Consider the following 21,219-nt stretch of genomic DNA (forward strand, 5'->3'; position numbering starts at 1 on the left):
TTTTTGAAAAGTTACTACTTTCTGTCCATGCTAATGAAATGGAACTAAGTGGGATGGAGGGTAATATATATTTATAAATATAAATATCAGTCCAGTTTCCTACTCCAGCCTTCTCTGTTGCAGGGTGATCTCCAAAGGACAAACATCCAGCTTGATTTTGGAGATGGCATTGCAGTGTCCTATGCCAATTTCAGCCCTGTGGAGGATGGCATCCGGCACGTGTATAAGAGTGCTGGAATCTTCCAGGTGACGGCGTATGCAGAGAACAGCCTGGGCTCAGACACTGCTGTCCTGTTCCTGCATGTGGTCTGTGAGTATTTCCACCTGCCAGGTTCCTTGAGCCAAAATCAGACCTCACTTAAAGTCCCTGCAGCTTCAGTGGGGCCCAGGAATACACGCAAGCCCACATACCCGTGCAGCTCATGCTCTTCCAAAGGCCTGGGCTTCTAGGCACTCCTCTAACTTGTTAAACAGACTTTATTGAATGAAGGGAAAGGGTTTTTTAAACACAAGTATATCTCAGCAGTTCTCAGACTTCCAGAGAAAAGTTTGAAAATGTCTCTTGGGCTTCCTGAAAGGGTCAGAGACCAAGCAGCATATGAAACAAAGTCCAAATGTGTATTTTCAGTACATGTCTCATTCCAATTAGATTAGAGGATTAGATTAAACTACTAAATTTTGAGTCACTTATTCAGAATTACAGCATTTACAGTGCTAATTTAATGAAATAGAAGCATTATGCTGAGCGTGCTTCCTGAGATATGAATGTACTGAGGGCTAATGTGCTGCTTTTCACATTTCGCGTGTCTGGCATGCATCCCTGATGGTTCTGTCCTGTTTGGTAGATCAATGCAATTTCTCTCCAGCTGACACATGAGCAAACTCAAATACAGAGCTCTGAGTTAACTTCCCAAGGCCACAGGAGAGAGCAGAGAGTGTGTAATGCAGGATGAGACCAAAAAGAGCCCAGTTCTTTGATCTACTCTTAGCCTATTAGATCTTCGGTGTTCAGATACATCCCATCAATTTTGCCCCTAATAGTGATCACAGCCTTCCCTCTTTACCTGTCAGAATGTCTTACATCCTGCCTTTTGCTTGAGCTTTTCTGCTGAAAGGAAGCACATTAGAAATTTCCAAAACTCAAGAACTTTTCCTCCATTTTAATTTCCAGCTCCCTGTATGCAGGAATAAATGTTCCTTGAAGCTTTTATTATGCTCATAATTCCCTCAAAGTCAATCATGGCTGCACTTAACAACCTGTTATTAGAGCATTAACTGTTTTTTCCTTCACCTTGGGCCATTAGCTGACAAAAGTGATGGTTACCTGGTAATAACAAGCAGATTTGTATGGATTATCTGATTTTTCTCAAAGGAACTACTTTTTCATGGTGAAAATTTTACAGCACAATGCAACAAGGGTCAGTTCTTTGGCCTGGTTTTGCTGCTCCATCTTTTTTTACCTCAACCTTCCAGGTCTCTCCTTTGACTTTTATAGCATTCTTAGGTGGAGAATTTATTATCATTATCTCTAGGGAAATATTTTGCAAGCACATTCATGCTAATGATGAAATAAGATGACACCTCAGTACTAAACTTTTAATATATTTGGAAGTACTGGTCAATATAGGAGGTTTGACCTTGAAGTTCAAATGTACAGGCAAATATGCCTGAGAATCATTCTTACTGTACAGTCACTCTGGTACTGGGATCCTGTACTAAAAAACAAAAGAGACAAAAAGGCTCCTTGGCCTCAAGCAATATTAATTTTCTACCCTGCAGCTTTGTTAGCAGCCAGTTAATTTTTCAGCTTTCTGGAATCTGCTGACAAGCTGCTTAACTTGATATTTAAAGAAAGCAAAGATATTAGTGTTTTTCCTCTTATATGTACTGTCACAAAACATTTAGGTTCTTGCTGTTCTTGCAAACCCAGAGTACTTCTGTGGTCAGAGTTCAGGAGTGACTTGCTGGTATAAACCTCTTGGGGAAAAGGGGAAAAAAAACCCCCAAGTTTTAAGGTGTCAAAAGCAAGAATAGGGTCCTTTTGTGCTTGGAGCTCTATGTTCCAGTGGTAGAGGAACAGCTCTTGCTTTCCACAATCTTTGTAATCCAAGTAGATGGAGAACTGATTAATGTCCCCATTTCATGCTGAGAGGTAACACAAGAGGATTGTTTCTGTTAAAATCACCAAATTTCCTGCTTCCCAGAATGAATGTGTTACCAAAAAAAAAAAAAAAAATTCTGACTCTTCTCGTTTTGTCCTTCCCATCTCACAGAGATAGTCTGTCAGTTTGCTGTGTTTTAAAGGTACTACTCAGAAAGTAACACTGTCTGATGGGCAGCAGTTATCAGCTGAAATTCAGCTAAACCAAAGATAAACAAGAAGAAAAACAATGGAAATAGTAGAAGCTTTAAACAAACTACCAAACAAAACCTCAGTATTTTTTGCACCTTTTTTTTTTTTTCCCTAGAGAGGATCTGCCTTCTGAATTCAGGGTTTCATGCCCTGGATTTATTCTGGGCATTTGCATTTATTACATACAACTTTGTACTGGTACTTTGTTATTTTTTAAGTCTTTCAGAATCAAGTGCTTCTGACAGTAACATGCTTTGTTATGCCAATGAACACATCCTTCAAGTGGTTCCTGATGTTTTGCTAGGGGCAACTGACTCCCCAAAGACTTCCTGAGGTCAGGCCCAAGTCAAAAACATACCAAGGATTTCCAAAATCATGAGTCTTTATTTTGGAGACCTTTTAAAAAATTGTTTGGGGTATTTAATCAAGTCATAAATGACTCTTATATAACCAGATTTAAGCCATCTTGGCTAAAATTATTTTCTCACAAATCTTAGTAGCTCAGTGGCAATATTTTCAAGGAAAAAACCCTTCTTTCTCACTAGTGTCCTATCCTTATGGCTTTCAATAGCAACTTCACTATATAATGCAGAGACAGTTCATTGTTTTTCTTTAAAATGCATTTAAAAATTCCTCTCAATGCATTGCTGTCCCTGTCTGGAAATTAGCACTATGGAAAATGTGCATAATGGGGGGAAGAAAGTATTTTCAAATCTGATAATCTTTTTCTGTTCTTCATTGATTGCTGAAATTCTCTTTTATTTCTAAAATATAAATAGACTGTCACTAGACTGTCACTGCTGACATAGGACTTTGATTTATTTAAAGGAAAGATCCTTGCTGTTCACAACTGTGCAGGGAGGATTTAACTCAAAGCCTTTAATAATGAATTCTCTTCCCACAGGTCCAGTGGAGCACGTCCATCTGAGTGTCCCCTTTGTTGCCATCAGAAACAAGGATGTCAACATTACTGCAGTGGTTTGGCCCAGCCAGGCAGGCACACTTACCTACTTCTGGTGGTTTGGCAACAGCACCAAGGTACAGACAGCCTTTGGTTCATTTTTCCTTCCTAAGCTTCTCACAACAGTCAAGGAACTCTCTCAGCCGTAATAAAAACTTCTTGCCTTTGCCTGTTTTGTGTTTTAGATTTTAACTTGGCTGAAGAGGGTTGTCATTATCTGAACTTCAGCCTTTGTGAATTTATTTCCTTCTGACTTGTGTTGTTCTTAAGAACCATTACTTCCTTCATCTGGTTGTTATCAGCCCTACTGAGATTTGAAGACCACTGTTATTACCAGTGCTCACTTGCAACTTAACTGAACTATATGTGGAATAATGCTGGCTTTCAACACAGTGTTTAAAAGCTGCTGGTGTTCAAATAACTGAGGGGGTTTCCATTATGTGCCAGTGTGCAGTACATAATGCTGGATTCCAACACGGTACTTTAAAGCTCTTGGTGTTCAGATAAACAGCTGTATCTAGAATTTCAAGCTGAAGAGTCTGGCTATGTTAGAGAGGGGGATGAGACTTCTTTGTAGTGAATTTTCAAATGATGTGTATTGTAACTGTATGTATTATAAAGAGCTTTTTTAGCAATAGTTAAAATAAGTGAAAATACAAGTTGTCATCATGCTTTCAAATGGAGAGAGCAGGATTGCCTATTAGCTACAGTTTTTACTGTAGACTTTAGGAATGAGACAGGCATTGTTATCCATTCTTACAGTTGTGAAATGTACAGCTGTTAATTTCACAATGTAGTTTCTGCTGTTACTTACAAAAGCAGCTTAAGTCATGTCACTTTTCTACATTTGCAGTTGAAGGTGTGCTCTGAGGTGAGATTGCAGCAGAAAGAAATGGGGATTTTACATGAAATATGGAACTTGAGATAAAAAATAGGCACACAAGTATTTTGTTTTCCCTTTGAAAAGCTGCTTAGTTTTAACCTCTTACCCTAGCTACCAACAACATCAGTAGAGGTGAAATAAAAACAGTAAGTGCTTCTTCTACTGGGATTTTACATCCAATTAGGAAGCTCACTGTAAGAACTTGCTGATTTTTTTGGAAGCATAGTTGAGGCAGTGGAAGAACTTGGGAGCAAAAGCCATTTAGTGTAACTTGGCAAGTAGCTGTGCTGTTGCTGAACTATGGCAATCACCCACATATGCACATCCAGTCCATTGCAAGTACCAGGTAATTCCACATAGTTTATACTGCAGTGAAATACAGGGATGCAAATTAATGTTACAGTTCAGATATTTTTGGCTCAGTGCTCACACGTGGAGAGCCATTGAAGTGCATCAGAGATAATTTAGGTAACTTGATCGTCTGCTTAAGTCCTCCAGTGTAGAGTTTTCCTGCCATTGTTTTTGTCCTTACTGTAGAGGTTGATTGTGAAGAGGACCTTGAAAAAGATTTTTTGAAATAGAAAGCAATCTAGAAAAGGTAGTGCAAAGCAGTGGTGTTTGCTGAAGATTTCCATGCAGTTCTCACAGTGCTTGCTTCTGGGTTGGACGTATGATCTGTTTTATCTTCTAGCTAAAATTTCAGACACATAGGCAGCAAAACGCAAGCAGATGTGCATGTGTTTGGGGTGAGTACTTTGGGTGTAGCTGCACATGGAGTAGCTGATCCTTTGACACCTTGGCATGACTGTACTCATTGCTGAAATATGGAAGAGTAAACGTGGTGTCTGAATCTCAGACCCAGAGCACTCTTCGGTCTTTGCGAAGCTTATCTCCAACTACTTCATGGAATGCTCTGTAACTCTGACAGAAGTATGGCAAGGGATACAGACATAACTGTAACAGCCACCATTTTTCAGAACAGCTGTCTGTATCACATCAAAATTCCTCCTGGGATGTTTAACGTGTATGTCAGATTCTTCACTGAGCCCACTCATGGTGTTCTGAGTAGAGGTGAAAGATAGGGACACTAAATTAAAGGATGAGGTGTGTAATATTGTGACTGGTATTATTAGATGATATGTTTTAGTTCCATGCTGAGGGATTGCAACTTCTTTTCCTGTTCAGCCTGTAGCCATCTGAGGCAGAACCAGATGTGTCTGATGTCACTGTGCAGTTTCACTCTCTGTGCTGCTGCACAGGAGAATATTGTCTTAGATACAAATGACCTGGCTGAGACTCCTCTACTGCTCTCCCCACCCTGCTGAAACTCCTGTACTGAATTTCTACTGTACTGATTTTTGCAGTATGCCCAAAGGCCAATTTGCTTGGATTAACACAGGTCCAGTTTAATAGATGTATCCAGCTGTCTAATAGGTTTGAGCAAATGAACCTTAAACTACTTGATTTAATTTAGAGTTAGTTTCCAGGTCCTGGTTCTTGAATTAAAATTAAGGAGTTGGCTGAATGTTAAAATTCCATGATGGAGGTGAAATCATCCATGATAATGGAATGTCCAGCATACACATATACAAAAAGAAAAACTTGTAATTTCAAAGGCCAGACTGCATCCTCTTATCTGCTTTTGCACAGAACCACAACCTGTAACCTCCAGGAGGATTGCTGATATCACTGAAGTTTGACAGAGGCCCATTCAGCTTCTCCAGGGTCTGTGTGTATCTCAGTAAATGTTAGCTGGGCCTCCAGGGCTGGCACGAGCTGGTGCCCTTGCACTGTGTGTGCCATGTGATAAGACTCTTTGTTTTTTACTGCTTTTTCAGCTCAGGGATGAGGGGGTCAAAGGAAGGTGGTGTTCTAGAGAGAGAGAAATGTGTTTGCCAGTCTGTCCTGTGCAGGTGGAAATTTTGATTTGGCTGTGAAAATGGCATTTGTGACCACTGTTGTGCAGTCAGGCTGGCAGCATGATGAGATAAACTGTTAGAGCTGGAAGGTGAAAATTTAGAAGTTTTCCTCTGAAAACCAACTGGCAGTGTAGGGAAGGGACAACAGCAAGGGTACAATGGCTTTATCTGTTCTCTTAGACTTCTGTGTGCTTTCGCAATGAAGATTAGTATCACTACTTCCATTTTTGTAGTTTCTCTAAACAAAGAGTTATTTCTGTAGACCAGCTGTCAGATCAGTGGCACTGTGGAGGCTGGACCTTTGATTTTCAGTTGTGGTGGGTTGACCCTCTTTAGACACCAGCTGCCTACTAAAGGCAGTCTATCACTCCCCTCCTCACATTGGCAGGATACATAAAATATAACAAAATCAGGCCACAGTAATGACAGAGAGGTACCACCAATTACTTTTAAAAACAGAACAGCCTTGACTTTATGATATTAGTGTAATTTATTTTCAATCAAATCAGAGTAGTATAATGAGAAATAAACCCAAATCTTAAGACATCGTCCCACATCTCTCCTTTCTCCACAGGCTCAATTTCACTCCTGAATTCTCTTTCTCCTCCTTTGCCCGCAGTGCAGGGAGACAGGGAATGGGGGCTGTGATCAGTTAATCTCATGTTGTCTCTTCCAATGCTTCCTCCTCAGGGGGAAGACACTTCCCACTCTTCCCCTGCTTATGGGAGGGGGTCCCTCCCATGGGAGACACTTTTCCATTGATTTCTTCAATGTGGGCCATTCCCATGGGCTGCTCCAGCGTGGATCCCTTCCACAGCCACATGCAGTCAGCACTGTCAGCAGGAATTATGCCATGCTTTCAGCCTGGTTAGCATAGCTTGCCAGCTTGTGGCTGCAGCTTGCTCACAGACTCACAGCATGGACAGGGCAATGCTGGATGTCCTCCCTCTGACCTGAGCAGTGTTGCTCTGTGAGAGATAAATGGATTTGTGCTCATAAAAGCAAAGGCTGGCCCTGAATCTGAACAATATGGATTGTTTGAAGAAGCATCTGCATCTTTGGTTTATTTTCAATTTGAGGTTGGGTTTTGTACAACAAATAAAGCAGCAGAGCTGGCTGTGTGTGTACAGCCCTGCATTCTACTGCACTAATTCTGCAGTTGCTGGCTATGATCTGCTGAGGAGTCCATACAACAATAGGTTGCAGTTCAGTGGAAGAATATTTCAGGAAACATTTACTGAGAGAAACCTCTGTGGGTGGGACACTGCTCACAGGAGAATATTGTCTTAGACACAAATGACCTGGCTGAGACTCCTCAGTGTTTGGGCCTTAGCAGGACAAGCAAACTGGCAGCACCACACCTGTATCAAGGTCACCACACCTGTATCAAGGAGCAAGGCCGCTGTTGTCTGGTGGATAAATCAGAGCATGTTGTGATCCTAAGTTAATCTCACCCTGATTTTGTCATTTGTGTTTGCCTCCTACAGCCCCTCATCACCTTGGAGAGCAGCATCTCGTACATGTTCACTGTGGAGGGGATGAACACTGTCACCGTGCAGGTTGCTGGGGGCAACACCCTCATCCAGGACACCAAGGAGGTCGCAGTGCATGGTACCCTCAGCCTTTTGCTGTCACATCTCGGGGGGTGAAGGGCAGACAGTCACTGCTGATCCAGAATGAACTCTAGGAACTTGATAATGCCTGGAGGAACCTCTAAAGACAAACCTCTGATGACAGAGTAGCTCAGATGTGTCATGATGGCAAAATATAGAAGTGAACAGAATGAGGCAGCTAATGAAAATTATAATCTCAGCATTAATAAGGTGGCTGGTGTCTCCTGTGTCTGTTGATCTTTCTGTGCACCCAGAGAGGGAACTCCCAGAAATAAAAAAGGCTTGAACCAGTCTGCCTTCCTTCATCTTCCCAGCTGTGGAAAGAAATAGTCACAGTGCATGTTTAAGGTGGTCTGAATGCAACTGGTGTCTCTATCAGCGACTGTACGAATGACAGGGTCAGGAGGGGTCTGGAAAAGAGGACAGAAATTACTCTATTGTTGGTATCACTGCCCATCTTTCATGTCACAGCTGGAGGTCTGAGTGTGCCCACTGGACTTGCCCATGAATAATGGTTTTGGTATGTTCTTGCCATAGCTGCATGTCATGGGCTTCAAAAAGCACCCTTTGGCAAACAACAGAGCTTGTCCTGTTTGGGGCTTGATAAATCCTGGGTGAAAGGGCTCTCTCAGCAGCTTTGACCAGGACTTCTAGAATAATTTCTGCTCTGGGCCAGTCTTTATTTTTCTTATCCAGTTTTTGGCATTCAGCATTTGAGAACAAGCTTTTCTTTGGACTTCAAGTTTTATTGAGAAGACTGGGTTTCAAATAACTTGGGCTACTTTGAAGCCCAGCACTCTGTGTGTCTTATTTCAGTAATTAAAAACACATTGATGTCCCACTGTATACTCAGATTTAACAACATATATAGCTATATAGGTATTTATTGATTGTCTGACCATGAAATGCAATAGTGTTTAATAATTTGTTAATGTGATTTAGTAATAACTGGACTTGCTATTATCAAATATTAGGAACCTTCTACTTCATAATTTTGAGCACTGTAAAATGCAGTGTTTACTTCTTGGAAATTTCCATGCTTTCACTGGTTTCTGGGATAAACCTGAATCAAATATGTTTGAGTGATACCCACAGGTGATCTTGATCTTTAGCCCCAGTAGGTCCCACAGAGAGCTCCTCACTCTGTTTTTAAACACCTTGGAAGAAATTTTGCCATTCTGTTTAGAAGAGCCAAAGTTTTGGGTTCTATCACAAAGAGAAATCAACCTATTTGGATCCAATCCAAATAGTTCTATCCAGTGCTGTGCTGCAGACTGACCTGGTCTAGGACAGGAGTCCTTCCAGCCCCTCAGTCTGGTGATGAGTTCAAGTCTGAGTACATAAACAAGTGATGCCTTTAGTAAACATGTCTTCTGATAAACTTGTATCCTAATCTGTGTCCTGAGCCAGGTGATTATGGGTCTAGGCATGGATTTCTGATGTTATCAGTGGAGGAGATGTAATCAGGTATATTCTTAATTTGAGATTAACAGAAAAGAATTTGCTCAAAAAATAAATTGGACACGGTACTAAGGGGTCAAAAGTCAAAGACTTTATATATCTGACTCTGGGTGAAACCTTCAGAACCTGAGAGACTTTCCTTGTGATCTTTGATACTTGTTTTATTTAAAAAATATATTGCACCATCTAAAAAGAAATAACAGTTCTTACAAAAGATGCCATATAAATGGTATGCTGGCACATCCCTGCTTTTCTGTAGATTTCCTCATTTATACTCTGGCAGGTTTATCTTGATCTAAAACTAGTGCCTTCTAACAAATGATTAATGGTACTTATTTGAAGTGTCTGGAGTTGCTTCAAGGTGAAGCACAGAGCATCTCCAAAATCAGAAAGGAGAATCTTTTACACTGAGAACTTTCATAAGAGTGTGGTTCCCATCCTGAATCTTTGCCTCCCACTGGCCCAAATCCATTGTGCACAGCTGCCATAAGGACTCCAGACTTGGTCTTTGGTCAGATAAACAGGGAGAGCTGGAATTGTAGAAAAATTAAAATAGTTCTGTATTTTAAGTCTAGGAAGCCTTTCTTCCTCCCAGAAATCATTCAGTCAGGACAGAACTTCCAAGTGTTTTGTCAATAGCCATTCCTTGATGAGCCAGTCATTAGCACCACTGGGTTCTGGTTTGCTGGGGAATTAACCATTCCTGGTTTCCCTCCAGGAGGATAAACAAAAAACATAAGTTACAGCAATTGTTTGCTCTGCAATTGTACAGACAGGCCTGCCAAATTTCAGCAAGGTGCTGCCTTATTTCCTGGTCAACCTTCTTGTGAGCAAAATCTGAAGTTGAGTGGCAAAATTACAAAGCCCAAAGGCATCAGGAAGGCATCTTCTCACCTCTCTCATTCTTGGTCTGTTTCTCTGGGGAAAGCCAGAAATTGCCAATAGGTCAAAAGGTTCTTTATAGGTACCATTATAAGCATTCTTTCCTTGCAAGCTCTCTGTCCTGCTTAGTGTTAGCCAGCCTTTTTCTTCCTTCAGCCTTTTCTCACTCACTTGCTGAAGATAGCTATGGTCCTACTGTTGTCTTCTGCACCCTTGTCTGTACCCTAAACAATGTGTCAATTGCACATTTGATCTTCTCATAAATACTTTTTCTATTCCAGAGTATTTCCAATCTCAGCTCCTGTCATTTTCTCCCAACTTGGACTACCATAACCCTGACATCCCTGAATGGAGACAAGATGTTGGCAAAGTCATCAAGAGAGCACTGGCACAGGTGAGCATCTGTTTCCTTGTCTATATTAACATTGACTAGGCTGTTAAAACATGGACTTTTTTGACATGCTAGTTTAAAAGAATGGGTAAGTACAGCAGTGATGACACTGTCATTAAAAATCAATAAAAAGCTTCTTAATATGCTGGATCTTTTTACAAAGCCAATCTGCATTGCTGATTTTGTGGAAATATTACAATTACTTTTATTAATATTTCTGTGTGCTTTTCAGATTTTAATATCCCTGAGGATTTTGCAAATTCTAGATTGTAATACTATCATCATTATCCTTATTTTTCCAAGTTGATATGACAGTATGTACTATTTTCTAGTCCAAATATTTGGCTAGTGTTAGTGTGTGTTGTTAAACAGCTGATCCACTTCATCCCAGAATACAGACATTGTAGTATTCTGAATGCACGAGGAAGATATTTTTATCTCTTCCTGATAATCAGGAGTTTCACATGCAGCTAAGTGTAGCAACTGGTGAACATTTTGAAGCTCTACTCCCTTTCCAACTGGGGCAAAAAATGAGGATTCAGAAGGAGAGTAAACTTACCTTTAAAATACAGTATAAAGAGAAACTTCTGTAGTTGGAAGATACTGAATCTTCCTTTGGGATTAATTAGAATATGTAAACTAGTACTCATATTCTTTCAGGAAAGGGGACAGAATAACTTAGGATATCAAATAGTCAGGGACTTTAGTTTTGTGTGAAATTAGGAGCTAGATTTAGACAAGCTTTTGTGGGTTTGTCATTTTGCCAAAAATGTATCTCGTTGGGTTTTTTTTTGCTTTAGCTACAGCTGTTCTTAGAAATGGAGGCTGATTATTTTAACTGGGAAAGTACATTCCTGCTCAGCTTTCCTCATCTGCAGCCCACTCAAAATTCACAGGTTGTAAGAGTTTCCTTTGTTGTTTTTCCATCCTGAAAAACTGCTAAGTTTATTTTTTGAAACTCTTTTTCCCTTTTACTATAGTAAAAGAGTCAAGCTTGCAAGCCAAAATGAATTAATTAGCTTGTAACTGTGAATAGCTACAGAACAGTAGAAATCTGGTAGAAGTGCTCCCACCAGGAATGGGCTGCCCCATTGGTACATTTCAGCTCTGGAGTGAGGTGGGATGGGACCAGAGGGATAATGGAGCTAAGGAACCTCATGGAGCAGAGCATTTCTGAGGCAGGGGAGGCTTCCTGCCCTGCTGAACACGCATGGCTTGGGTTTGGGAAGAGAGGGAGGCAGCCTCAGTGGGCAGGTCTTGCTGTGAGAGCCTTGGTTCAGCAAACTGAGCAGCTCCTAGCACAGCCCTCCTGGTTAGCCCCAGCAGTAAAGTCTCCCCCTGGGGACATTGCTATTCATGTATGACCAATGTAACCTGATAGTAGAAGGGGATTGCAGGCACTTTTCTTCATAGTGTCCCTGGTAGTTGCACATTTACCAGTGGTCGCCCTGACACAAACTCTCTGGATCTGACTTTGGTCAGTTAATCTTTGTAGCAAGGAGGACTTACTTGGAACATCCAGACCTGGAGACATGCTAGGTTTGGACTTTGAGCTGAGATCTTTGGGTGCAGGGGTATTGTCAAGTCTACATTCACTTCTAGAAAGGAAGTAGAGTGCATCTTTAGCAGAAGCTCAGTTTCTGACCCACCACATCGGCAGAACAGCTCGTTAGGACCACAACACCTACAGTGAAACAAATAACAATTTGATGGGAACACCATTTTTGAAAGTCAATGGAAACATAAGTAACAAAATAGCAGCTACAGACCTCTTTTTACTTTTATTCTAGGTGACTGGTATTCCTGATGAACAGATCCTGGTGGCTGTGTTCCCTGGGCTGCCTACTTCTGCTGAACTCTTCATACTGCCCCACAAAAACACAACTGAGAGGAGGAAAAGCAGTGAGGCTGATCTGGAGCAAGTAAGGAAAGAAGGATTCATGGAACATTTATTCTTGTCATATTCTTTGCAGATGGGCTCCTGAAGCTGCACAGCGTTGGAAGTACTTACAATAAGTGTGGTGGAAATGGATGCATCTGGGATTGTGGCAGTATAGTTTATGGCATTAAAGAAAATGATTTTCAGAGGAAAACCAGGATTTTCTAATACCTCACTGAGATATGTCACAGTCTACTACTAGCAGAGATTCTTCCTAAATCAGTGGAGTGTCCTTTTTACAGTAGTTATGGCCAAAGGAACCTTGAATATGTACTCCCTCTACTCTCAGGAGGAATGCTAATAAAGGGAGGCCAAAACAGCAAGATAATATACTGAGGTTTACTAAAAATAAATCAGACTCTTCAGCTCATAGATCACCACAACAAGACCTGTGGTTTTTTTTTTTTTTTTCCTGCAGCAGTGAACGGCCTGTGCAAACTATATTTGGAAGTTACAATATCCATCCATTTAGATAAATAGGTAATTACAGTGATGTATAGCAACAGTGATATGCAGGCAAGGAAAGAACAACAGCACTAGGCTGCTGGAGCTTTCATGTTAGAATTACCAAGTGATTAAATCAGGTCTATAAAAGCAAAGGAGTGAAGTACTGCTGGAAAGGCTGCTTGGCACTAGCTAATATTCTTGTATGCAATATTTTTACAGCATGCAAACTATGTGTGAGCCCATTGCCAAATAAATCTTCTAAGTTTGGATCAAATATTAAATTATTCAGAGGACTGTGAATTCAGTGGAAATTCTTGTCACCCACTGAGTAAAGTCAGTCCCTACAGAGTAGTTCCTTTGTCCTAGGAAGTTATCAAAGCTGGTCTCTTAAATTGATGGTGGTCGGTATGTAGGAAAGATTAACTGAGGTGGGAAGGTTTGAAAGGGTTTTTGGAGGAATGGTCTTGGAGTAATTTCTGAACTGTACAGTAGGATCTACAAGTATTAAAACTCCTTCTGGCCAAGCTGTTGTGTCAATATTTCATGTATCAGTGTTATGCTGACATCTCAATTAGATTTCTGACTAATTGACTATAAGGCCCAAAGCTCTAGTGCTCTAATTTTAGTTGACAGTCTACTCAGTTGTACTTTGGCACTTGTTGTTGCCTTCTGCTTGAGGAGCTCTGCCTGGAGAGTAGGTCATTAGAACTCCTCATTAGCTGAGCCCTGTCCATCAGAACTGCTCTGTGGAGATCAGGCATTAACAAACTGAGGCTCTGGGGTGATGTGCTGAGTATGTGCTCTGGGGCAACCAAATAACACATCAGAGCTGGCTTGCTGATCTCCCAGCTTAGCAATTCCAGTATATCCACTCCAAGGCCCCTTTTCTAAGTGAAGGACACATATGGCAAATTTTCCATTGACCTAAACTGGATTATTTCCTCCCCAACAGCCTATTTAAATAGAAGCTACATGACAGGATCATTGGGAAGAAAGAAATCTAGGTCTGGACTGCCTAATTTAGTTTCATTATCCACCAATGAAAAGCCAATATGTCAGTGATTTACAAACACATTTGATTGAACTCAAAGGATATTATGGAAGGTGGAAAGGTCCTTAGTTATTTTCCCTCTTCCCATAGCCTCCAAAAAAGAACAAAATTGCAAACCTTCTAGGTTTCCTTCCCAGGAGAGATATAATAACATACAATGAGAATCTCATAAGTTCTGTAAGGGAGACTTGCACGCAATGACAGCTCCTCCTAAAGCACATGTGCATTTCTCTCCAATTCCTCAGGCCCTGCTGAAGCCAGTAAGAGATGTCAGTCACTATTAATGGGCTTTTTGTATTCCCAAATGTTCTCCAGACTTTGCAATCTTCTGTAGTTTAACTGTGGTATCTCTTCTTATTTAATCAGGTGGTAGAAATCCTTTTTAATGCTCTCAACCAGAACCTGGTCCAGTTTGAACTGAAGCCTGGAGTTGAAGTGGTTGTGTATGTCACTCAGTTAACATTAGGTGAGTGTGGAGTCAAAGGCACAGCTGTGGTTCTCCTGAGGTTTCAGGCAGCTCCAGGAGAATCAGTCTACATCAGAGCACTCACAGTTTGGCATGTGGCACGGGGCTATGTGACAACTGAGACATTTTGGTAGAAGCAGGAAGTGTTAAAACAAACCCATGAGGGGCATCTTCATGCTCCAGTTTGTACAAGTATAAAAAGTACCTTGTAAGAGTTCCCTGTGGCTTAATTAACAAGTGGATTGGTGTTTTTCAAGTGTTTTAGAAAACCAGGTGAATGGTGTTCTATTAAGTCCTTATTGAGCACCTGTGGAATGCAGTGGGATATTACTAAATTCCATGGATGTTGGATCAAATCCTTATAGCAAAGGCTTGTTACTATTATGACTAGCTAGGAAGCTTTAAAGGGGCAAAGCAATCAGGAAAAGATTGAGACCTCTTACAGGGAAGATGTGCCTGAATATTGACTTCCAAAAATTAGAACTTAAATTTCAACACTACCTATCTATCTCCATTTTTGTACAAAGTAACAAAGAGTCCACTTTAGCTTTGTCAATCCCTTTAAACCAGTCTAGTGTGAAGGTCTCAGCTATTGATGAAACAGTGATGGTTACAAAGAAGGTGATGGATTTATTTTTGCCCTTACTTTTTATGACTATCCTTGCAATTGTCTGAAATGTGGAATCTTGTGCAAGTGCCCTTGCTGATAGCCTCTCTGAAAGATTGGAATTCATACCCCACAATAATGCACTTCAGCTGCTTCTCAGAGAGCCAAGAGCTGGGCTAAATCATGGCTCATGACCTTTCCTACAGGTAATGCCTTTTTACCTTCACTCTCTGACTGCTCCTTTGGAATGTGAGTCAGATGCTAAATTGATAAATTTGCAAAACTGGAATGTGATACAATGTCTGAGGTCTCCAGGTGGCTGGAATTCTCAAGAATCTGGCTTGGTTCCAGCAATGCCCTGCATTTAAATTATGTTTTGCAGCTATTCTTGCCCCCTCTCCAGTGCAGGTGCTGCATTTGTTTCATGACCATTTCCACAGTGTTTTGACTTGGGTGAAATGACAGTCTTTCCCACAGAAGAGTCAGAAGTATTAGCAGCAGAATATTGGCAGGACCAGACTGTTAGGTGTGGAAATTTGACAGTGAATTCAGAACTGACTCTATTTACATGACTTTGTCCCTATCTTCAGGGTGATGGAAAAAAAAATAGAGAATAGTAAAACACCAAAGCCAAATATTTATGCAAAATGAGAAACACTCAGCTGCTACTTATAATCATTTGTGCATCATTAGAGAATTCTCATCAGACACTTGATCTCAGCACAGTCCTCAGGCCATTAAGATGGTGTGCTGTGATGAGCTCTTGGAATAGCTGCATAAACAAGGTATAGGAATATACTGTATTTAGCCAGCCAAAAAGTCGAGGATAAAAATCTCCAAAATATTATAATGTATTGTGTGATTGAATCCAGGATTATTGCTTTGGCTCCTCCACATTATGAAACTGACTCAATTTAAAAGTCTCTAAGGTCCTGTACAAGGATGGACCTTGAGGCTTGTCACAAGAGTAGATCCCTGTCACATATGAGATAGATGAATATCCTTGGAAGATGGGAGTCGTGCTGTTCATTGATGCTCTAAGGTATCTTCTCTGAAGGGGAATGATATTTATTAAGCCATGCTTCATAAAATTAATTTCCACTCTAGTACCTGGAAAAACCTGAAAAGTAATAGCCCTGAGTGTTAATACAGGAGGGATTGGGCATTCAGCTGAGCATGGCTTGCTGTGCCTTTCCTCTCAGGGATGTTAGGCTGCACTGTCTCAAAAAAGATTGACTTTTGAAGGACAAGAGAACCAATTTGTTTCCTACTGATTGGTCTTGCCAAAACCAGCATGAACCATACAGTAGTGATAAAGCAGATGTGACAAAGACAGAGTTGAGCTCAACTCTTGGTACTTAGTGTGTTTCTGTGTAATATCCCTCAAGTGTAATGCTTTGCCTTTGCCTTTCCTCCTGCAGCACCCCTTGTGGATTCCAGCTCGGGTCACAGCAGTTCAGCGATGCTGATGTTGTTGTCAGTGGTGTTTGTGGGCTTGGCTGTTTTTTTAATCTACAAATTCAAGAGGTAAGTTGAAAAACTTTGGGTTGGGAGGAAGAGACTCTGAGTGGTTTGCAGGAAACCTAGGCAGAGTTGTGTCTGAATTGCAAATGAAGACTGATCTGTGCTGGGCATCCGGCTTCGATGAATGTAGCTCCCTACAGAGGAAACCATCTACTGCTGTTTCACCACAAAGCTGGTGCTCCAAAACTTCAGAAATCACCTTCTGCTTCAGCAGATGTATTTAAACCACAGACCAGAAATAGGAACCTTTGTGCTCACTGAGTACTGAGATACACAAAGCAAGCTTAGTCAAAAACCACACGATGGATGGCTTCACACAGTCTCTACCACCTGCCCAGCTGCCTTAGTGCAGCAGCATCTCATTTGTATCTTGTAAAGTGAATAGGTTAATCTTGCAGAAGAACAGGTGTGTTTATGTTAAAGGTGGGAGACTCAAAGCCAGAAAAATTTGTGTAAAGCACCAAAATGCCTTTGGGAATATGTGCTGAGATTTACCTTGACAGATGTTAATATAAACCTTTTGCTTCCAGACAGCAGGCAGGACCAGGTCTGGCCTGTGGCACTTGACTGCTGCAAGCTGTGAAAAAAAATATGTGATAAGAATGGCTTGTTTGCTGAAGGTCTGCTTTATGAAGATATATTTTAGTCAGACAGAGCTCCTTAGGAGAAACTTTGCATTCAGTACAGTGCTTAGAGTATAAAATGGTCTGTGTGCCTAGATCTTGACCAGTGGCCAAATATTGTGTTGGAAACATAAGACGAGTCTGAGTTAAAATTAAATAAATAAAACTTTCTGGATATAGTAGTTCCTCTAAATGAAAAACTAGAGCTTTTCCTGTCCAGATTCCAGCTAACTGTTACCTTCTCCAGCTTTTCTGCTTCCCCAAGATAAGGCTAGTATTCTCTAAGGATGTTAGTGGGATACAAACAATATTCAAAATTAAATTATATGATTAGACATCTATCCTAGTCTCCAGGTTTAAAGTTTCCCTCCTTGCTAGCATCTTGCATTAACCATTGTCCTAGTCAGTGAGTGGCATTCCTTGTGCTTGATCCTGTGCACACTGCTTACTGTTATCAAGCTCCCACTGACTTCAGTGGCCCAGGACAATTTCCAGGGCAAGCATTTGTGTGACTCTGCTCAGATGCAGACTTCAAAGCCTTCAGCACGACCTCCTTGCAGTAGCCTGAAATCCCCTCTCTGTTTCTGTGAGGTGACTGCAGCTTCCCAGGGGAATGGGATTTGTTTAAGGCATTGATTTAACAGTGTGCTGGGGAGACAGATGATGATTCCTCTCACACCCAGATGAAGGATGGCGAAGGCAAAGAAATCTTCCTGGGAGGTGTGACAAGCTGTAGGTACAGCCCTGCATAAGACATGCTTTCCCTTGTGTCTTGGTGGGATGGATTCCTAGGTTTGGGCTGATCCCCTTGGCCCCATGGTCAGCAGTCAGTGGTTACCACTAGCAGTTAAAGAAGGGTCTTTATGTTCCAGAGAATAGTGAGGAGCTCATTAATGCACTTTGCTCTGGCACTTTCTAGGTCATTTTCTGCTACTACAGCTCATAAAACTGACTCTTGTACTACTTAAGCACCCTGAGCTTTGAATATAGCTGCCATCAGCCTTCTATTATGCTCTAGGGCTATGGAGACCCTGCCTTGTTAAAATCTGTCTGAAAGTTGATTGTATGACAAATTGGGAGTGATGAGGAAGGTGGTCAAAACATCAGTTTTGCTTAGTCCAAAAGCTTATTAACTGGCTGTCCCCTCTTATCTCTCTGTCCCAAAGGGGAAAAACCCAGATCAAAATGACAAAGTTTAGGATAAGTCATATACGCAGTGTTCTCAACTTGATTTTTTCAGAACAGAAAGCAACTTTTCAGCTCTGTCTAAAACCCCTGTCTCAGTGGAGCAGAAGTGAGAGCATTCAATGATTCTTAATGGAAAAAGGGGAGCAAACCCAAAAGCTTTCCTGTGGCTCTGAGTGATGCAGAGGTCCATTAGCCACGTGTACTTCTCTGATTAGTGGTGATCCCAGCCTGAATACAGAACTTCTGCTTACAGGGAAAGGTTATGGGAGACCATAGGCTGACATGATTTTTTAATTCTACAGATTCATAGATTTGGTGCTTTGCTGGTTTGCACACAGACTCCTTATTACGAGTCCATCAATTTATAGACTCAGCAGGCATGTTAAACACTGCTGCCAGAGAGATGCTTATTGAGGAGGTCCCAGTGGAAATGAAAGGAAGAGGGAAAAAATATGGAAATAATCTGTAAAAAAGTTGTGTCTTTTCTGGAAGACTGAGCATGTATCAGTCAATACTGTGTGTGCATGAGTACTGAGCAGTGGTGGGGCTGTGGGGAAGTCCATGTGTGTGTCCTGGGGCAGCAGTGCAGGACTGTGTGCTTGAGTGTGCTCAGAATGATGTGGTTGTGGCCACCTGTGTCTGTGCTGGGAGGCACAGCAGGATTAGATGTTTGGGTATGCATTCACATATGTACAGCCATCTCAGTTTCTTTTTTCCCTAACTCTCTGAAGTGCCTTGGCTCTCTGCCTCCTGATTCTAAACAGCTTTTCTCACTTTTCCACATGAAGTTCGGAGATGATCACTGTTCTGCTGTTGCATTGTTTGGAAGCAGAACTAAGTTTTCCACTATCTCCAGGCATGTTCTCATGTCTCTATACATCTCTAGACAAATTCTGGGCACTTAAATTCTATGGGAATGCATTAGGTCTCACTAATTTCCTGTGTAGTTCCTATATCTTCTGGTGGCATTTATGGCATATTTAAACATTAGAAGGTAGGAGAAAGGGAGAAGATAATGAGATTTGCTGTTTGCTGCTAAACATACCAAATGTGTCCTGGCTTGATGCTGGTTAAGAACAGAATGCTAAATCAAGTCAATAGCACAAGCTGGTTGAGGCCAGAATTTCACTGGAGTAAAATCAGCATAGACCTATTGAATTCATGAGAGCTGAGGCAATTTCCACTGCTTTCAGTCTCTGACGTATCCAACAGCAGATATATCAGCATAAAGATATGGCATTTTATATTACTTTTTTTGAACACATCTTTCTCTTTCACTCCTGTGCACTTTAAGGAACTCAAAATATTCTCCAAATTTTCCATATTGGAGCAGTGTCAACTTCCTGCATGGCAGGAAGACTTTCTAAGAGCATTAGGAAAAACAGTCAACTTCCAACAGGCAATGCAGATAATCCCGACAACCCCCATGATGATTAACACATTCCTGTTCAGGTCTCTCATTTAACCTTGCATTCCTCCAGGAATTACTACCTGTCTGTCTAGGCCTGTATAATCTGTCTACCTGACTGACTCTCAAGGATATCATTCTAGCAGGCCAAGGTAACTTTGCTTGGGAGGAGGAAGAAATAATCCATTCACTTCCTTGGCTTCCTGAGCAGCAAGGAAAAATAAGTCCCTGCAAACTTGCATGATCCATAGCATGACAATCTGGTTTTGCACTGGAATGGTAACAAATAGACTTTGGATGGGTGTTATGAGGTCCAAATCCTTTCTGACTCTGAGGCAGGAGCAATTCTTTATAACTCTTTCAGATGTGGCAATTTCTTCTGAGTCAGTGTGGGCCTGTCAGCAGCAACAAGCCCAGCAATTTTTTTGTTCAGTTGATACTAGTGCCAAATTGATTTTTACTTTTTGTTTCCAATGCAATGCTGATCATATAATAAATGCTGAGAGAGTTGACAATTGCAGCTGATTGTACTTAGTTAATTGCTGGTCTCTGAGCTGAGTGCAGTGTCCACTGTGTGCACGATTTCTCATTTAAAAGGGCAGAATGCTGAAGTTTGCAGCTGAGGGACCCTTGGTGCACATGATATGAAAACAATGGCCTGAGATTTGGAGTACCTTTGGCTGTTCCTGGAATTAGTGGATGCTAAAGGCGCTTTCAGAGATGAACATCTATGTGGTACTTTCACCATTCTGAGAGATCATACTTTGCATCACTGCCAGTGCTGCATTTCTGGGATTAGTCTCAGCTTAGTTTGTCTCATTAATAAATGACATGCTGAGGATCCCTGTGTTACAAACCACAACCTCTCATTTTCCTTTCCTGTGCAGGAAAATCCCTTGGATTAACATCTATGCCCAAGTTCAACATGACAAGGAGCAGGAAATGATTGGCTCTGTCAGCCAAAGTGAAAATGCCCCCAAAATCACCCTGAGTGAGTTCACAGACCCTGAGGAGCTGATGGACAAAGAGCTGGACACACGAGTGATGGGTGAGAGACAACCCTCAGCTGAGTTCTGTTCCACGGTCTGGGTGAAGATTTTGGTCTTTTGGGTATTAGGAGAGGCAGTGACTCTGGGTGAAAGCAGAGCCCTGAGGCACTGGGATAGGGACTAAATCTCTCTCAGCAGCAGGACAATGGAGTTTCTCTTACAGCTTTTCAGCTTTTCCCAGGGTAGGAACCTGGCTGCAGCAATAGGTTAAAGAAGTTAGTAATAGCTGTGGCTCACACCTACTCCTGCTCATGACCCTGCCTCTCTTGTGGAGGAGTGCCAAATTCCCTGCACTCTCAGAAGAATCAGCTGAGCCAGCCTCACACTGTTGGTTTGCTGTGATTACAAGCAAATATGTCCCTAATAGTTTAATGAGTCTACTGCTGGTCAGCTGAGCTGTAGTAATTGAGTTTTCTGCATGGTCCCTGCTTATTGCAAATACACAAAAGAATGT

The 21,219-nt window shown here is 41.4% G+C and overlaps 1 protein-coding gene across 3 annotated transcripts in view; it reads left to right on the forward strand.

The window, feature by feature from the left end:
• SORCS3 (sortilin related VPS10 domain containing receptor 3) overlaps positions 1-21,219 on the forward strand; it is a 267,619-nt gene that overhangs the window by 241,916 nt on the left and 4,484 nt on the right. For all 3 annotated transcript variants that reach the window (XM_021536263.4, XM_085582753.1, XM_085582752.1), the window contains 8 exons: positions 124-310; positions 3,258-3,391; positions 7,604-7,727; positions 10,354-10,466; positions 12,254-12,385; positions 14,267-14,366; positions 16,395-16,500; positions 20,604-20,764. In XM_021536263.4, the coding sequence (XP_021391938.3) occupies positions 124-310; positions 3,258-3,391; positions 7,604-7,727; positions 10,354-10,466; positions 12,254-12,385; positions 14,267-14,366; positions 16,395-16,500; positions 20,604-20,764 (1,057 nt within the window). The remainder of the gene's footprint in view (positions 1-123; positions 311-3,257; positions 3,392-7,603; positions 7,728-10,353; positions 10,467-12,253; positions 12,386-14,266; positions 14,367-16,394; positions 16,501-20,603; positions 20,765-21,219) is intronic.

Source organism: Lonchura striata, chromosome 6 (genome assembly GCF_050655825.1).
Source record: "Lonchura striata isolate lonStrDom1 chromosome 6, ASM5065582v1, whole genome shotgun sequence".
NCBI lineage: Eukaryota > Metazoa > Chordata > Aves > Passeriformes > Estrildidae > Lonchura > Lonchura striata.